The 19,332-nt window shown below is 38.9% G+C and overlaps 1 protein-coding gene across 1 annotated transcript in view; it reads left to right on the top strand.

The window, feature by feature from the left end:
* The window catches only part of ANO2 (anoctamin 2), a 262,392-nt gene that overhangs the window by 75,034 nt on the left and 168,026 nt on the right, over nt 1-19,332 (top strand). Inside the window, exons 6-8 of the mRNA XM_075120949.1 lie at nt 637-692; nt 953-994; nt 13,850-13,914. Of these exons, the coding sequence (XP_074977050.1) occupies nt 637-692; nt 953-994; nt 13,850-13,914 (163 nt within the window). The remainder of the gene's footprint in view (nt 1-636; nt 693-952; nt 995-13,849; nt 13,915-19,332) is intronic.

Below are 19,332 nucleotides of genomic sequence, written 5' to 3'. Positions count from 1 at the left end.
TTGAGTGTTGACGTAACTTTTGTTGAAAAAACTCTGTAGTGTAGACAAGGCATAGGTGTCCTAACTGGCCTCCTTTGTCACTGGATTCTATGGAAGGAAGTTTGTTAATCATCTGTGTTTTAATCTACCTTCCTTTGATTGTTGGATCATTGCAGGGGGATGAGATCTCCAAACTGATTTTGGGGATGGAGCTGAATTTTTGGTCCTTTCATGGCACCATTTTTTTCCCCAGCTGTAGATCGGTTTAGTGTTTGCCATTGGCCTCTACTTCCTTATTTTAAAAGAGACCGAGGTTACTGGCAAGGAGGCAAGCAAGCAAGAAAAAAAATGCTCTCCTTGGACCTAACAACCAGCTTACTGGGAAACAGCGTAGCATGGGGATGAGGCTATTTTAAAGTTATCCCCCAGTTGATCAGAAAGATAATATTTTCCCTGCTAAATTAAGATTGACTTCCAGGGCACCAGTCTAATTTCTGAATTGGGCTCATATTCAGTTTTAGATTATTCATTTGATGATTTTCATTAATATATCTCAGTCCCTACCATAGTTGAATAAAGTGAATACTTTGTAATAATCTATTCCTACCTCTGTTCATTATAAATAACTATTGAAAATTTTTGTTTGTTTCTCTTTAGATATTACTACATTAATAGCAAACAATGTCTATGACGCAGCATATCCTCTTCATGATGTACGTATACACAATTTAAAATTTAGTTCTCTAACATCAGTGTTAAAAGCTTCAGAGCCACTAATTATGTCTGTGAGAATACAAAATATCTACCAGCATATTTGTTGAATCATCATAGTAATAGAAAGTCTTAAATGAAATCTATTCAGGCTGCAATTGAACAGTAAAAACAAAATCAGAGTGCAAAACAGCTGAGCAAAAGTATGACACTATAATACTTTTTCTTTTATTACACTTACCATTTTGATTTGTTTTTGTAGGGTGAATATGAAGGCCAAAATGATGACAGGAATGAAAGAAAGGTAAAATACTCTACATTATAAATACATTTTTGTGCTGGATTTGCGTACTTTGAACTAGAGCTGGATGAATACTCCAAGAAAGCAGTTGCAAATGTTCATTTGAATAAAAACTTCTACAAATTCATTTCATTGGTATTTGTGAGCCTTTTAATTCATTTCCCCTGAACTTTCTTTCATGTGATTGGTGGTTTATTCACAAGAATGTTCACATAAAGTTTTTGGCAATATTTGGGTGAATTTAGTTTGATGCGGCCATCTTGAAATTCCTTGAATTTCCCTCTTCCTGTTTAAAAAAGGTCTAGTCAGCCAACTAGGATGCAAAAACATTGCCATGTGACATAGATAATGAATCTCACACCACAAACAGATGATGATTATATAGATGAATAATCGAACCTATAGTGTTTAACTTTTGTATAAATTTAGAATAACAAGTACATTTGTAAAAAAATTAATTAGTTTGCAGATAATTTGAACAGAAAAAAGGCTCCACCTGTCAAATTACTTATTCCAATTATTTTAGCCACTCTACACATGATGAATTGATAACTATAAGAAACTGAATCTACTCATACTATTGTTTTAAATGTAGGTGCTAGCTGTTAGAAATGAGCTAAGACATTTAAATACTAGAATCAGTTAGGTTCCAGTTTTTGCTTAGTGTGTGCTCATTTCCCTCCATCCCTCTTTAATGCTTGTATTGAAGCATCTTTACTAATAAGAAAAAGTAATAGGAAATGGGGAGAGGGACAGGGAGAGACAGACAAGGTACCTTTAATAATAGAAAGCCTAAAATGTGATTTCATTCCTTACACGCATATTCTTGGTTACTAATACACAATTTCATAAATATTTTTCATCCTGTGGTTTTTCATACTGCCGTATGACTTCTGTTGCATGAAGGAAGCATTAAAAATACCATTCATTTTCTAAAAACCTTAACAATGTTCCCATAGCTTTCAGAAGTTTACTTACCAAGTAATCCACTTCTTGTGGTTATGAATGCATTTGAAACTAAGCTTGAGTACAAATTTTCAGTCTGTTATCCCTGTGCTGTCAAGGCTGTGGCACTGAAGAGTTGAAAAACTTGATTTTCCTGGGCAGCTGTTTGTAATGTGAGCCACTAGATGTCTCTGACTACCAAAAGGAGGCTGCTAGACAACTCTCCAATACCAAATTCTACAGGCACTTTCCTCAGATCCCACTGAGGAATACACTAAGAAACTGCACTATCTACTCAGGACACTCCCTACACTAACACAGGAACAAATCAACATACCCTTAGAGCCCCGACTGGGGTTATTCTGTCTACTACCCAAGATCCACAAACCCAGAAATCCGGGACACCTCATCATCTCAGGCATTGGCACTCTCACTGAAGGACTGTCCGGATATGTGGACTCTCTACTCAGACCCTACGCCACCAGCACTCCCAGCTATTTCCGTGACGCCACTGATTTCCTGAGAAAACTACAGTGCATTGGTGATCTTCCAGAAAACACCATCCTAGCCACCATGGATGTAGAGGCTCTCCACACAAACATCCCACACACAGATGGAATACAAGCTGTCAGGAACAGTATCCCTGATGATGCCACAGCACAACTGGTTGCTGAGCTCTGTGACTTTATCCTCATGCACAATTATTTCAAATTTGGTGACAATATATACCTCCAGACCAGTGGCACTGCTATGGGCACCTGTATGGCCCCACAATATGCCAACGTTTTTATGGCTGATCTGGAACAACGCTTCCTCAGCTCTCGTCCACTCACGCCCTTTCTCTACCTACATTACATTGATGACATCTTCATCCTCTGGACCCATGGAAAAGAAACCCTGGAAGAATTCCACCACAATTTCAACAGCTTCCACCCCACCATCAACCTCAGCCTGGACCAATCTACATGGGAGGTCCACTTCCTAGACACCACGGTGCAAATAAGAGACGGTCACGTTAACACCACCCTATACCAAAAACCCACTGACCGCTATGCCTACCTTCATGCCTACAGCTTCCATCCTGGACACTCCACACGATCCATTGTCTGCAGCCAAGCGCTGAGGTACAACCGCATTTGCTCCAACCCCTCAGACAGAGACCAACACCTACAAGATCTTCACCAAGCATTCTCAAAACTATGATACCCGCACGAGGAAATAAGGAAAAAGAACAACAGAACTAGACTTGTACCAGAATCCTCCTGCTGCGAGAGAAGCCCAAGAAAGAAACCAACAGAACTCCACGGGCCATCACATATAGTCTTCAGCTAAAACCTCTCCAACGCATCATCGGTGATTTACAACCCATCCTGGACAATGATCCCTCACTTTCACAGGCCTTGGGTGGCAGGCCAGTCCTCGCCCACATACAGCCCACCAACCTGAAGCATATTCTCACCAGCAACGATGCACCGCACCATAGTAACTCTAACTGAGGAACCAATCCATGCAACAAACCTCGATGCCAACTCTGCCAACATATCTATACCAGCGACACCATCACAGGACCTAACCAGATCAGACACACCATCACCAGTTCATTCACCTGCACATCCACCAATGTAATATATGCCATCATGTGCCAGCAATGCCCTTCTGCTATGTACATTGGCCAAACTGGACAGTCCCTACGTAAAAGAATAAATGGACACAAATCAGATATTTGGAATGGCAATATACAAAAACCTGTAGGAGAACACTTCAACCTCCCTGGACACACAACAGCAGATTTAAAGGTAGCCATCCTGCAGTAAAAAAACTTCAGGACCAGACTTCAAAGAGAAACTGCTGAGCTTCAGTTCATTTGCAAATTTGACACCATCAGCTCAGGATTAAACAAAGACTGTGAATGGCTAGACAACTACAAAAGCAGTTTCTCCTCCCTTGGTGTTCATGCCTCAACACTAGAAGAGGGCCTCATCCTCTCTGATTGAACTAACCTCGTTATCCCTCACCTGATTCTTGCTTGCATATTTATACCTGCCTCTGGAAATTTCCACTACATGCATCTGACGAAGTGGGTATTCACCCACAAAAGCTTATGCTCCAATATGTCTATTAGTCTATAAGGTGCCACAGGACTCTTTGCTGCTTTTACAGATCCAGACTAACACGGCTACCCCTCTGATAGATGTCTCTGTGTGCTGTGTACAGTTTCATTCAGCGTATGGTCCTTGGTAAACAAAGGAGAGAAAGTTGGGAGTCAAACCAGTGTAGAAGCCTGTTTGTTTGTCTCTCTTATTTACAATCTATAATTTATAATCTTTTATAACTACTTCTTGTTCAAGAACCAGTGATTCTCTATATCATCACATTGTCTATGCTGCACTTACAGTAGCCCCTTCTGGCTAAATGAATGGAGTATCATTGCTATCCGCTCCAAAGGCAGTTGCAGAGTTTACCCACTTAAAAACTAGACAAAGCTGCCAGCTACAAGAAGAATGCTAAAATAGCAGTTAGGCTACGAGGACAAATTGGATAATGTGGTGAAGGGGAAAAGAGGGTCTAAAAGTATAAACGTCTGGAAAAATAGTCCTCCTTTAAGTTGCATTTTGTGCTGCTTGCTTTTTACCCTGCCTATTAGGCCCTGTTATGAAGTGTTAAGTATTAAAAACATAAAAGGTTCTTTCCAGAAATACTGCATTGATTATTCACATATGTCTTCTGCTGTGTAGCCATATAATCTGCTGTAGTATTTCTATGTATAACATCATCTGTTTTCTATCTGAATCTAATAGTCTCAGTGTTTAATTTCCTGAAAAGCACTGATCAGATTTAAAAGGAAGGGGGACATTTTTGAGCTATTTTCTGTCCCTTATTTTGTCCCCTTTAAGTTATATGCTGCTTCCATTTGATTGCCTGTAGAATAACCCCCAAAAATGGTGAACTGAGCTTGTCTGAGGTATTTTTCCTTATACGGCAAGTCATAGTAATTAAGATTTATGTAGCAGCTCATAAAGTAAAAGGTTAATCCTAATTAACCCTCTTCGGGATCTCGATGGGGAAAATGCCCTGTGAAACAATGCTTTTGTGACTGCCTTTTGAGAACCAGAAAACTGCATTTGGTGCAGCACACACTCTGCCGAAGACTACTCGTAAGAGCAAAGGAATTTCCCGGTTTCAGTGAAGTGCCTGCTTAAGGGGAAATATGTGTAAAGAAACTACTGCAAAGCAGCACTGTAGTAGCTTGCCTTAAGGGGTAGGATCAGTGGTCTGATCTTTTTTAAAGCTCCTACCCGTTGGTACCAGTAGCCTCTTCATTGCCAGCACTATTATTTTATGCTAAGAAATGTCACCTCTCATTTACAAGGAGTTGCAAAGTCTATCTGGGAAATATAGTTCATCCAACATAACATCCATAGGATATTAGAAATGCATTGAAAGGTGTTATGATTTCCCTGTGTAAAATACCACTGTTAACTGGAACTGTGGAAATACAAGTAAAACATGATGTCACAAAGCTTTATGGGGACTCCCATAATTTTTGTACAGTCACACATAAGTATTTCAGATTAAACTGAGTTTTGTAACATTTCAATCTTAACAATTTTACCTGCATTGGTGGGGCAGTCCTGCAATTTCATAGCTTTTAAGACATTTATGATAATCTAATCTGAGTTCTTGGCATAGCTTGTGGTTGAATTAGATCATACTTTTTTTCGAAAGACATCCATTATTTGTTTATATTTTAAAATCTGTTCTCTGTGGCACTGTTTAAATACTATTCGGGTTTGATTTAGGGTTCTTCTGACTATTTCAGTGAATGTGCTTATAGGCTGGATAGTTTACAAAATCAATGAACTTTAAATGAATATTGTGGAATGTTCACCAGGAATGGATCTTGAATTGGTAATGTGAGTTTTCCAATTGAAAACATGAATATGGGATCAGTAGTATAAGATGCTGATCACCTTCAGCTCCCAGTGAAGCCAATAAGAGCTGAAAGTACAGCTGCAAAAATAACTGGTTTATCCAATTCTTTGATAATTTTGAAAAGTGGGAAAAATTGTTTCTGGGTTGGAGGGAAAACGGATTTTTTTGGAAATATTTGGACATTTGTAAAGTAAAAAAATGTTTTGTGTTGAATAAAATAGCTTGGTTTCACTTGAAGCATTTAAAAAACTTTTTTTTTTAAATAAAAGGAATTTCAAACCCAAAAGTTGTTTTGAACAGAAAAACTAAATGTTTTGATTTTTTTGGAGTTTTTTCTGTACGATCAATTTGGCAAAACTGACATAAATTTGCAAAAAGTTTTGGTGTTACCAAATCTGCATTTTTTTCCCCAAAATAAAGTTTTAGTTGAAGAATTTCACCCATCTCTCATTGAGATTACTCCTTACCCTTTGGAAGTGCTAAGCGCTATGTAGGATTGTGCTCTATAAGAGTAATAGTCACCTACTGCTAGATCCCACACATTGAAATCCATTCCTAATGTCCTACAAATCTGAGAACAGAAAAATATTGAGCCAGATCCTCAGCTGGTGTACATTGGGGTAACTCCATTTACTTCAAGGGGAGCATGCCATTACAACTGCTGATGGACTGTACTCACCCACATTTCAGGATATGGTTCTTAATTAATCAGTTCCCCTATTATTTGTTTGAGTCTCATAAAGTAACTGGAAAATATGATGATTAGAAAAAAAAAAGCAGGCAGTTAAAGTATCTGAACCTACTTTGAACTCATTTCTTTAAACTGATCAGATTTCAAATTGATGGTGTCTCTTTTAATTCAGCAAATGTAAAGAATTGCATGCTTTTGGTTTATTTAAAAAAAATGTACTTGTTTTGTGCTCCTAACAGCACAAAATGATGGAAGTTACAAACTTAAAACCTGATATATGTTGCTAGTTCTCAAAGAGACTAGTTGAGAGATCAAACTATTGGTAAGTAATTACAAAGTTACAAAGGTTTAAAGTTATTAGGCTAGATAGAGTTCCAGTTCTTGTAAATTGACATAACTCCATCGTTCAATAATTTACCATTAAATGTATTATTAATACACTTGCTATAGATGTGCATGCTGCTTTACAGACAGGCCAACATTTTTCAGCGCAAAGGAATTAACAATCTCATCCTGGAACTAGAGCATCAAAGGTATATGCCTATAACTATGAGAAGCCTCACTGAAGTCACTGCAGGGGCGCAGGCTTCCAAGCTAGTAGAAGTAGAGCTGGTCATAGAATCATAGAATATCAGGGTTGGAAGGGACCCCAGAAGGTCATCTAGTCCAACCCCCTGCTCGAAGCAGGACCAATTCCCAGTTAAATCATCCCAGCCAGGGCTTTGTCAAGCCTGACCTTAAAAACCTCTAAGGAAGGAGATTCTACCACCTCCCTAGGTAACGCATTCCAGTGTTTCACCACCCTCTTAGTGAAAAAGTTTTTCCTAATATCCAATCTAAACCTCCTCCACTGCAACTTGAGAACATGAGGTTTTGTCCCCATGTGGAATTTTGACTTTTTTGATGAAAAATCAAACTCCCAAACTTATCCAGGCAAAAACTGAAAATATTAAGTGGAAATGCCTCTCTGATACTTCGTGGGAGTTATAGTTCAGTTGCCTCATGCCCCCGTTTTCCTCTGTGGGTCAGGTCCTCTGGTCGGATTGCATCTCCAGTGCTGCATTACCCTGTTCACGTCTTGCTGAACTGCTTCAGTGCATCATGGAAATACCACAGCCACTGTACTTCCTGGGAAATATCCTGTTGGATAGCCCAGCCTATAAAAGAGAAAGGGAACATGAGGCATCTGAACTACTACACCACTCAGAAGGCACCACGGCAGTCCTGAGAAATGAAATTTTTCAGATTTTGGCTGAAAACTAAAACCTTTTTTTAAAAAAGTTGAAATTTTTCATGGAAAGCAGACATGTTGCAAAATATTTCCTTTAGTTGAAAACCTAATTTTCTGTCAAGAAACAAACAGTTTTGATTGCCATACTAGTAGCCCACCTAGTTCAGAATCCTGCTCTCTGAGAGTGGCCAGGACCAGATATTTTAGACACAGTTGGAAGAACCTGTTTTTGTGGACAATTATGGAACAATATTTTGGGGGAATATTTCTTCCTTAATCCATCAGGGAGTCTTTGGCCTGTGCTCATATCGTTAATTTTTAAAAAAAGAAATCCTATGTAACTGTGGGCATTCCCTTTACTCATATAACTGTCTAATCCTTTTTTGAATCCTACTTAACTCGTAGCCTCAATGATTTCTTGCTGCAGTGACTTCCACTTTTTATGCAGTGTGTAAAAAAAATATATTTTTCTTATTAGTTGTAAATTGTTGCTTTAAAACTTCCTGGACTGTCCTTTTGTTTACATATCATGAGAGAGGATAAACAGGATTTATCTTCTCCATAAAATAATTTTGCATAACTGTGTTGCCATATATTTCTGGACTCCTTCTATTTCTGCTATTAAAAAAAAAGTGACCAATTAAACACAATTAAACACAATCTTTCAGGTGATATATTGGATAAAAATAATACTGAAAACACTATGCTACCAATATATCACCTGAAAGACTATTAACTTTTTACTAAGTTGATCATTGACCATTTAGTCTCGCCCCATGTCCTCTGCCCTATAGCTGGTTTCTAGTCTACGGCAGAACTTTGTTTTCCACACCATAACTTCTTAGGGTATGTCTGCATGATGGTTGCTACAGCAACATAGCTATGGTGCTATGTCACAGTAGCTTCATAGCATAGATACTTCCTACACTGATGGAGGAGTTTGTTTGTCGATGTAAGTAATCCACTTCTCTGAGAAGTGATAGCTAGGTTAATGGAAGAATTCTTCTGTTGACCTTTCTGCATGTGCCCCAGGGTTAGTTTGACCTAACTACAGTGTTTAGGGCTCAACATTTTTCACTGAGTGATGTAGCTAGGTCAACCTCAGTTTGAGGTAACGCCCAGGCCTTAGTGTCCTTAATAGCTTCTTGTGAGGAACTTTGACAAAGGATTTTTGAAAGGTCATCTGGATATTATCCACAAAGCACTCTAAGGTGCCACAAGTACTCCTTTTCTTTTTGCAAAGACAGACTAACATGGCTGTTACTCTGAAACCTCTCTCCCTGAATTTCTCTTCCCTTGTGGTCTGATTTTTATCCCTTAGGAGCCTCTGGTGAAGCCTGAATTCTTCCCCTCTCTCTCACAGAGAGAGGAGTTGCTACATGTGATCTTTGAGTGGCAGCCTCAGAGGTAGAGGAGAAGGGGAGGCAGTTGCTCTCTCAGCTGTATGTTCCACCTTCCTGCTAGCTCCTTTTCCTGTCTCACCAGTCCACTCCTCAGCACGTAATTCACTCCACTTTATCCATTTAGAATTTACTTTGGCAATCACTTCACCTCTGACCTAGAAACGTTGGGCCATACTTACCTCTGGTGTAATCCCACTGACGTCAGTTGAATTACATCAGGGAAGAATTTTCCCCATGATACATAAGCAGCATTTTCTCGAGTCTTTTTCACAGCTTTCCATGAGTCATCAGCAGGATTTCAGATTTTTTTTTTAAACTCTTTCATATATCATTATTGTTGAGTACATTAATTTTGTGTGGGTGTGTGTGGATGTGGATGTGTGCATGCACACCACAGCCTGGCATTGAATAGCTGGTTCAACTCTGATACCTATGGCCTACAAATATGCTCATCAAGTGGAATTTAAATGAAGAATGCTCTCTTTTTAGCATAAAGCTGGAAGTATATTTTAAACTCCTTTTTTGTGGAAATAATATAATAATGTGCAGTTAGATATATCATCTACAGCTGCATCTTCATGTTTCTATCCTCTGCAAAAGAAATTTCTGGCATAACATCCAGCTGCTGTCTATTTCCTTAAATATATGCTTTACTGAAAACCATGAATCTCATGGCCAAGGAACTCTGAAAATCCAGACCTCTTGTTATCATTTCATTTTACCCCTCCTTCAGTAAATGATAGGCTCCTGTTACTGCTGAAATAGTGAACCTGCTGTTCTTGAGCCAATGAAAGCAACTTGTGTCTAGAATCCATGGCATGCAATGACACTCCAGCCCAGTGTGGAGCTGTGTCACCACCTGCCCTGCAACTTGGGGTATCTTACAATGCTTTGCTGCTGTGGCTCCCAACTTGGGCTCCTCACAAATAGCATTCAGGTCGCACCCTGTGTGTCTGTGCATGCCCACAGCCCTGATCCAGCAACTCGGACCCCACAAGTCTGTTAGCAAACACCAGCCACATTCTAGTGTCCAGCAGCCTTGGTTAACACATGACAGGTGACCCCAACACATTCCCAGTCCTGGATTTTCCCCCAGAAAAGCGTGTTCTGCGCTGTCTAGCTCTCCCCTGAACAGTCCAGATATACTATGTCTGTTGCCTCTCTAAGGGGATCAAGATACAACAGCTTTCCACCTTAGATGGAGTTACCCAAACCATTCACAGCACTGGTTTAGTTTTGATTAAAGAATAAAATACGTTTATTTAACTAAAAGGAGGTAGGTTTTAAGTGAGTACAAATAATGAGGCATTAAAGTCAAAAATAGTTACAAGAAAAATAAAGATAAAAAGCTTCCTAGTACTAAATTTAGTAGACTTAACTTGGTTCAAGGTGAAATTCTTACCACAGGTTTTCAGTATATTGCTGACCATGCTCTTGGGCCAGGATCTGCTCCCAAGATCCAACGGCTGTTTCTTTTATTGTCTTAGGTAAAAAGAGAGAGATGGCTGGTGAGAGAGATCTTAGGGTGTTTTTGCCCCTCACTTCTATAGTTAAGTCATCCTTAAAAAAGCATTTTCCTGAGTATGACACCTAGTTAAAGTTCTTTTTAGCTGAGAGCAGGACACACAGAGTCTAGTAGGGAAGAGGTGTTATGCTGTTCTTTTCTAAGATGCAGATCTGTTTGTTCCTGTTCCCCTTCCTTGCCAAAGAATGGCCACTTGATAGGTGATGGCCCATCAGCTTTGATGACACCTCTATAGAAACATCAACTTTCCTTTGTCTTGGAGAAACAGGTTTACCCACTTCCCAGACTTGTCTGGAAAACACACTTCAGTCATGTTTTCAGCCTATGTCCATAACTTTACATATAATGTTGCTACATACATTTCACCATGATATTATTGACCAGCAAGTTATTGGTTTTCAAATGATACCGTACAAGGAATATTTTATTGAGAGATTATTACAATGGTTTGTAAAGTGTGAATACAGGGATTAATTACATTACACATGCCTCCAAGGAGGACCTCTACAAAACTGAAGTTCATGCCTCCTGTGACTACAGTATTTTATAGGAATAGTCCCAAATGCTGTATTTATTTTGAGGTTTTAAAATACCATTCAGGGCTTTGCAAGCTCTGGTAATCTTCCCTCTGCCTGCTTCAAAGGAGGGATTTGAATCCACATCTCCTACCTCCCTAGTGAGTGCCTTGATAAGCAGGCTATAGAGTCATTCTCACTCTCTCTTTGGCTCAGTGAGTATTTAAGTATTTATACAAAGTTTGATTAGGGCATGTGTCTGGTAAGGGGTGAGATCTGAGTTCAAGTCTATGCTCTCCTGAACGTTTAAGTAATTTAGACCAAGTGGAACAATGTTCTACAGGGCAGACTGAGAGCATCCTGCCCCCAGAATAGCCTATAGCTTGGTGATTAGGATGCTCACTGGGGATGGGGGAGATCTGATTCAAACCTGGGTCTCCCATATCCCAGGCAAGTACCCTAATCACTGGGCTAAAGGCTATAAAGGGAGGAACAGACACACAGAGTTTGGTGGCCTGGAAGAAGTTTTTCCCAGATGAAACTAATTGGGTCAAATTTGCAAATAGTTTTGGGTTGACCAAAACTGCATTTTTTGGCAAATGAACTATTCATCCAAAATTTTTGCCCAGCTCCACTGGTGTAGTAAATGCAGTATGACATAATGCAATGGGCAAAAGTGCGGGGAGGGGGAGAGGTAATATTATGTATAACTATTACTCTCCCTCTTCCCTGTACTTTGGCTTAAATCTCTCTTAGGCACAGGCCAGCAGGGTGTTAAACAGATTTAAATCTTAGCGCAAGAATCCAAAATGCAACTGTTAATAAGAATACTCAGCTTCAAAAAGCGAAGCAGTTTCTTAATAAACAAAACAAATATTTAATACACATAAACATTACAAATAATATTTAGCATGTTTCTGAATAAATGTTTAAACTAAAGCCAGTAAGCCTATTGTTGTTCTTCTTTATCCAGGCTTCCCCACTTTGCTGCTGTTACATGTATTACATAGGTTAATATATTTAGGCTAGGAAAGATTAGATTTTTGTAACTAAATGTCAGTAAATGTCAATTTCACATGTAAACCAATGAAAAAATATTTCTTTTGATAATAAACAAAATTGACAGATAGGCACAGTAAGAAAAATGCTGCTTGAGAACCTACTGGAGTTTGATTTAAGGATATTTATTTTGTATATTTTAACCTGTGATATTGACAGTTTCTGTTTTAATAGTTATAAACCTTTAACTTTTTGAATCTCCATGTCCATTGTTATTACAGCCTGGCACCCCTCATAATTTATCCCAACAGTGAAAAATTTAAATAGATAAAAATAAAAAAAATGTTTAAAATTAAACATCGATAGTATCTGTTGAAATTATAAAATAAATGTAGAGATCAAACTCTGCTAAGCCTACACATATTTCAGTGAAAGATTTCAACAAGACACACATACAGATACATTCCTCTCTGATCTTCTTGTGAAGACAATTTCTCAGATTCTAGAGTGTGGCCTCAGAAGGTTCACTTGGATTCTCCAGCGTCTGAGGAGAATGTCGCCTCTCAGTTTCCCTCCAACCCTTTCAGAATCTTCTCAGCGAAATGAGAACGATCATCCCAGACAAAAGCAATTATAATGCCCAAGCCAATAGGTGACTGTCTCCTCAGCTTCCAACAAGCGCAGGCATCCGCACTCCCCAGACACAAATTGGTACAAGTATTAGGACAGATCCTTCACAGCACACACCTCTCTTGGTCATGCATCAATCACTTGGGGAGGTCAGAGGGCTGTCTCCAACTACCTCATTTCTAACTTTTCACTCCCTGAGTTCTGATGAGCTCTCAGCTTTCAGATTGTGAGGGTTTGGAACCTGTAAAACTGCTTATCTTCAATGGAAACATTCTGTGCAGCTTCAGAGATGGTTACTGAGCATATCCAATAACTACCACATCCCTCTTCTAGATGCATCTGTGCTCTTCTAAGTTGGGCTGCCATGCAGAAGGTTCAGTTCAAATCCATGTCTCCTCCCCACGGCTTCTTTTCCTTTGAACTTAAAAAATCAAATGCCGCAGTGTGAACATTGCAATAACATTCACCATATAGTTTTTTCTAAAGAAACAGTTAGGATGGCATTTTCAAAAGCGCTCAAAGTGGGCCTAACTCTACTCATAGTGAAGTCAAATGGGGGTGGGAGGGTGGGTAATACGATTGGTTTCACTGGGAGCAGGATTAGATAAATACTGAGTGCTTTTGAAAATCTCATTGATAATAATTAGGGCCCAATCCTACTCATTTGACTTCAATGGGAGTTGGAGCCAGTCCCTATTTTAAAATTTCTGATGATTTCTTTGCTCCTGCTTTTAGTTACTTTATGTGAACTTTGCTCAGATGTGTGAACCACTAAATAAAGGATCGTTGTCAAGCACATGAGATGCTTTTCCGTAGCCTGAGATCCAGGAACACCAAGTGATAATGGAATCCTGATGCAAAAATTTTTAGCATAGTAATTGTAACCATATAAAACTGATCAGATAGGTACAATAGTTCAAGTTCACATTAAAAAAAACTTGCAAACAGTTGTTTTAAGTTAATTTTCTGTGTTTCTTTTAATTTAGTTGCTGTATCGAGAATGGGCAAGATATGGAGCATTTTACAAGTATCAGCCTATTGACCTCATAAGGTAATAGCTTTGATGAAAATAATGTGGGGGCAGATTCTCAACTGGCAGAAATCAGCGTGGTTCCATTGATTTGCACCAGCTAAGGATTCTGGTCCTTTGTTTGCTATTCTCAGGAATGGCAATAAATTATCTTAATGCTTAGTATCCTTTTCTCTTAGATCTAGTAATAATGTATAACAAGTAGAATACATCAGCCCATCACTACACCTCTCATTTTGCATTATATCTAGTCCTGGACAAACACAGTACTTCATAAAAGTGTTTGCACAAATTTATTCAAAGAAAAGAGAAGTATTTGCACATTCGTATGAGTGAACTTTTTTTGGTAAGAATGTTCACTGAAAGTGAAATTTTGGTGAATAATCAGGAGAATGTGTTCTCATGAAGTTTAACCCAGAAGTGTTTGTCCGGTAGTTGTGAAATTAAGCATTAACATTGGAGCAAGTTACCAAAGTGGATTCTCCACCACTGACCATTTTTAATTCAAGATTGGATGTTTTATTCTAAAAAATCTGCTCTAAGGATTATTTGGGGGAAGTTCTGTGGCCTGTGTTAGAAAGGAGGACAGACTAGATGATCAGCATGATCCCTTCTGACTGCAGAATCTATGAAATTACTTTAATTTCCCTCTTCCTATTTATGGAAAGTTTCAGTCATCCAGTCAGGGAGCAGAAACAATGTAATGTAATGATCAACATGTTCTGAATCTTAACATTTCAGTGGAATTTTGAATTTAAAAAAAGTTTTGGCAAAAAATCTTTTAAAAAATTGCCAAATGTTTCTCTTTATTGGACCAGCTTTTCCTGATGTAGGTGACCAGTCATACCACCTCAAATGCCAAACTAAGAGAAAGGTTCACCTATGACCTCTAGCTTTGAAGTATGTTCATATAAAATGTTTGTCCAATAAAAAATGAATAGGTTAAACCCAGTCTATTTGTGGATAATGTGTGAACAGAAAAAATGGGGTAGTCATTTGTCAAGTAAATTATTCACTACGAATAAGATAGTTCAGCTCCAGCTGTGGGATAGATTGTTCCACCCTTATCGATATGAGGAAGCACTTACTCAGGTAATCCCATTGAAGCCAGTTGGTATGCTCACTTGAGTAATTGTTCACCAGAGCGAGTAAGGCTCTGTGCCATTAATTTCATTAATATTAATGATTCCTATTGCTGTGTAAAACACATTTATTACTTTACCCTGATGTTAAAATACTGTATCTCACTTTCAAAAGTTTACTCATACAACTGATAACAGGAACAGAATTACTACTTGTTATGGGAGAGATGTTTCGAAGGTACAAATTACAGTTAGCCCCATCATTCTTATTGAAAGTCAATGGGAGTTAGGCATCCTACTTCCATTTGTGCCTTCAAAAATCTCCCTTTCCAGGTTCCAGTATTGTATGGATAAGCTCTCACAGTACAAAACATGATGACAGCTGCCAACATGACCTGAATAAAGGTTGTGCAGGTTTAAAAAGATAAATGGTTGCTGGTCATGGAAATTTTAAAGCTATACCAGAATTAGAGCTAATGTACATTCTTTGCAGTTCCACTGCTTACGCTACATCTTAATTTGAGATTTGGTTTTGTCAGTACCCAGAGTGCTTTTTCACATCACTGCGGTGATTTCATAGAAATTCTGCGGTTTTAAACTTTGAGAACAAAATAAAGGGTTTGGACATGTGCAATTGGTTCTTTGTTCTCATGGAGAAGATACTCCTAACTTTTATCTTCCATACTTTTCTTGAGTGTGAGTTTCACTGTCCACTATGACTAAAATAAATGTGGGTTTTATGTTCCAGGTTACAACATATAGACACAGGGCAACTGCTCCTTTTTTCTCTGCAGTCTTCTTTTTACTTTTACTAGACATCATTTTTTGTACAGTTGTACTATACAGGGATTTGAGTTCAAGTTTTAGGCAAGAATGTTTATTCCTAGTGGAAGAAGGAGCCATTGTTAGTGGGAGTGAAATGAATAATGTGGCTTTTCATGAACGGGCTTGGTAAATTTTGCAGACTATCACCTCAGGCAGAGAAATAGGGTAGTTTCATGGGGTTGTGATTTATATTCATTGTGGCGTTTTGGCTTCAACTTGATTGGACTTCCAGGTTCAAAATTTGTTTTATGTTTGTGCTAATACCATGTAGTTTAACATGTTTGTATCCCAATCTTTGATGGATGGTGGCAATTATATTAATTTTGCTTTATATGCAAAACCTGTTTTGACTGATTTGAACCTGTAATGCATATATATTAACAACTGTTTGAAATATGTTGATGGAAAAAAACTACAAACACAATGTTAATTACACTAATTAAATTCAGGTATAGCCCAGAACACCAGTTGCAACTATGTATTTCTTTTCCCTGTTTCCTTTCAGTTCCCAAGTAATAGGTACACAGCAACTCAATACCTCACCAAATCCCAGATGCCTAGGCTGGGAGACAGTTAACTCTTAAACTGCTGGATTAATGTGATATGCAATGAACATGAAACACCTCTATCCTCTAGTTAACTCACTTTTAGCCCTTGGAATGCTCCCAGTTTCCAAGTGACGCATACTTGTAGCTGGAACCACTGCTAGGGATTGCATTTTTGCTACACTCATTCTTGGCACAGGCCATGTCCATTTTTGAGGTCAAATGTCCTGGGAGATAGCTAATTGCATAACCAATCATTGAATTTGGCTATGTAGAACATTTTCATTTTCTTAAAGGAAAAAGAAATAAAAAGTGGACCATTGAAACATTAACTTACAGGTCCATTCGTGTCTATATTACAAACAGTGAAAGCATTCTGCTCTGGCCTTGTGCACGCCCTTGGGGGACAGTGAAAGTGCAGTTTATTGTAAATCAATGAACAGAGGGGTCCAGTGAAAGAGAACATGGTAGGTGTTATACATTTCTAATCTGCAACAGGTTTGTTTCAGAGAAAGGGCTTTAAGGGAATGCACAATACAGATATATCTGAAACTGAATTTGTAAAAGGTGAGCAACACCCAATCTCTGGGTACATGTATACATATGAAATAGACAATCTAAACACAAACCTAATTGAATTGAACCCTACCTCTAGGATACAAGCACTTTGCAGACCTCATTTTCTTATTTAGGTATTACGGCAAAATGTTCAGACTTGGGTGCTTAAATTTATGCACCAGAATTCATATTTTGTCTTTCATATATGTTGTCTTCTTCTTTTTTTAATCCAAAGGAAAAATTTGCATTTTTGAGGAGGAAAATTGTGAGTAATCAGCTATTAAGAGCCATTCTAGGCTGTCAATAGACCTTAGGCTGTTTCTCCACTTAGAAAACAAGTGTATTTTTTATACATTTTTGCTGGCCTAGAAAAAGATTTTCCCACTCAGAACGAATCCGGCCAAATTTGCAGATAGTTTCAGGACTGCCAAAATAGCATCTTTTGGTGAATAAAGTTTTCATCTGAAAAAATTCACCCAGCTGTACTTAGGATTCTTGAGCCATATAGCGACTTGGAAATGATCTCTTTGCCACAAAGTAAGGGCTCTTTCCTCTCTCACGCCTCTCTGAGATCACTACCCCCAAAAATCCAAGTTCATGTTTAGTTATGCTGACTTCCCAAGTGTCGCTAGAGGAATTGTGGGTAGGTAACCTATGCAAATGAGGCTTCATATGGCAATATTTTCTTCTTTCTCCCTTTCCCCGCTTTTTCCCCAGTGCAGAGCTCTCCTCCTCTAGAGCTTCTAGCCATAGGGCTAAATTTTGCACTTCTTTGATACCCAGAGGGATTTGCACATGATGTGTAAATCCATGTGGCATTTGGCCTCATGTATTCACCTGGGCACAGGCACTTGGCTCTGGAGTGAGATAAAACAGCAAACTTTTACATATAATCGTTTATTTCCAGAACTCCACCTGTCCTGTAGGAAGTGGTTGTCTGTTTTTCTTTGCAGAAACTCAGTGTTATTTATTGGGGTTCACCTTGCAGGCCAGATGGAATTTGAAAGCTATTGGCCTGTGTTTCAATGGTGAGATAAAAGCAGACCTCTGCTTGCTGATAGGCATTTTTCCTATGCAGAAGGGTGCCCTCAGTACCATCAACAGTTTGTACTTCTTGGGTGTGATTTTAAAAAGCAACCAAGCTCAGATCCTCAGAAGGATTTAGGTGCCTAACTCCCATTGATTTCAGAGGGAGTTAGGTCCCTAAATACCTTTGCGCCTCTGGGTCTAAATGACTTAGTAGCACAAGTCCATTGAAAGTCAACGGGACTTGTGTTCCCAAATCACATAACTATTTTTGAAAATCCCAAACTTAGCCTCCCTGACCATGTGCCCCAGGCAATCCTGGGGAATAATGTTGAAGAGGCACTGGATCTCTGCTAGGGTGTGAGGAGGCAGATTTGAGAGGTGTCTATCAGCTCTGGAGGAACTTTAACAGCATCAAACAACCCTTGCAGCGCATTCCACAATTGCACTATCAACCCTGGAGAAAAACAGACCTGTCGGGGGGAGTTTTTCTCCCGCTGGAGAGAGATGTGGGAAAGACTCTTCAGATTCCCACCAATTCCCCTGGGCACTCCTGACTGCAAAGTTAAAAGAATTATTTTCTATGGTAAACCTCATGGACCCATACTGCTTCCCCTTTCTCTCTCCACAGCAACTTCATGAGTGTTACTGCAATTGCAGGGTTGCTGCCTATTTGTGCCATCCTCTGCTCTGGCTTGCCCTCCTTTGGAATATGCTCAGTGCAGTGTGGATTCAGCATACATAGACAAAGAAGCTAATGCACAGCATACTCCCATGTAACACACCCCATGCTCCCTTATAAGAGTGGGTCTGGATTTGGCCCATGAAATTGTCCTTGAATCTTTAATGGAAAACTGGTGCTGCATTGCTGAGTAAGTACATTTTGTTGTCATGTCATACTTTCATCAAAGAACTGTGACAACAGAAGAAACAGCTAGGATTGGGGCAGCTCTGGTAATCAGTATGGCCACTGCCAGCCTTTCAAAAGTCATGAGATTCGCTTAAAACCCATGAGATTCAAAAAACAAACAACAAACCCAACCAACCAAACAAAAAACCCTGCTAATTTTAGGTTCTTTTCCTGTCCCTTCTGGTTTTTGAGCCTTTATGGTGCACTCAGGTCACATTTTCGAGCTTTTCTCTGAAACTACAAGGACAAGAAAGTTACTTTTTAAAAAAAAATAAAAGCTGGTATTCTCATGTTCTCACAAGACGCTAGGAGCTGGGACTTTAAAAACACCATATATTATGAGACTTGATAAATTATGACATTTGGCAACATTGGGTAAAACTTTGAGTAGCCCTATCATGCCAGACATTAATATTTCCTGTTTCTAAAGCACTTTTATTCTTCTTATTCTGGAGAACAACAAATCTCTATGTTAGCCACTAGATGGTATCTT

The sequence above is a fragment of the Caretta caretta genome, chromosome 1 (genome assembly GCF_965140235.1).
Source record: "Caretta caretta isolate rCarCar2 chromosome 1, rCarCar1.hap1, whole genome shotgun sequence".
NCBI lineage: Eukaryota > Metazoa > Chordata > Testudines > Cheloniidae > Caretta > Caretta caretta.
The sequence above is the reverse complement of the archived record's forward strand: the minus strand, read 5'-3'. Positions and strand labels throughout refer to the sequence as shown.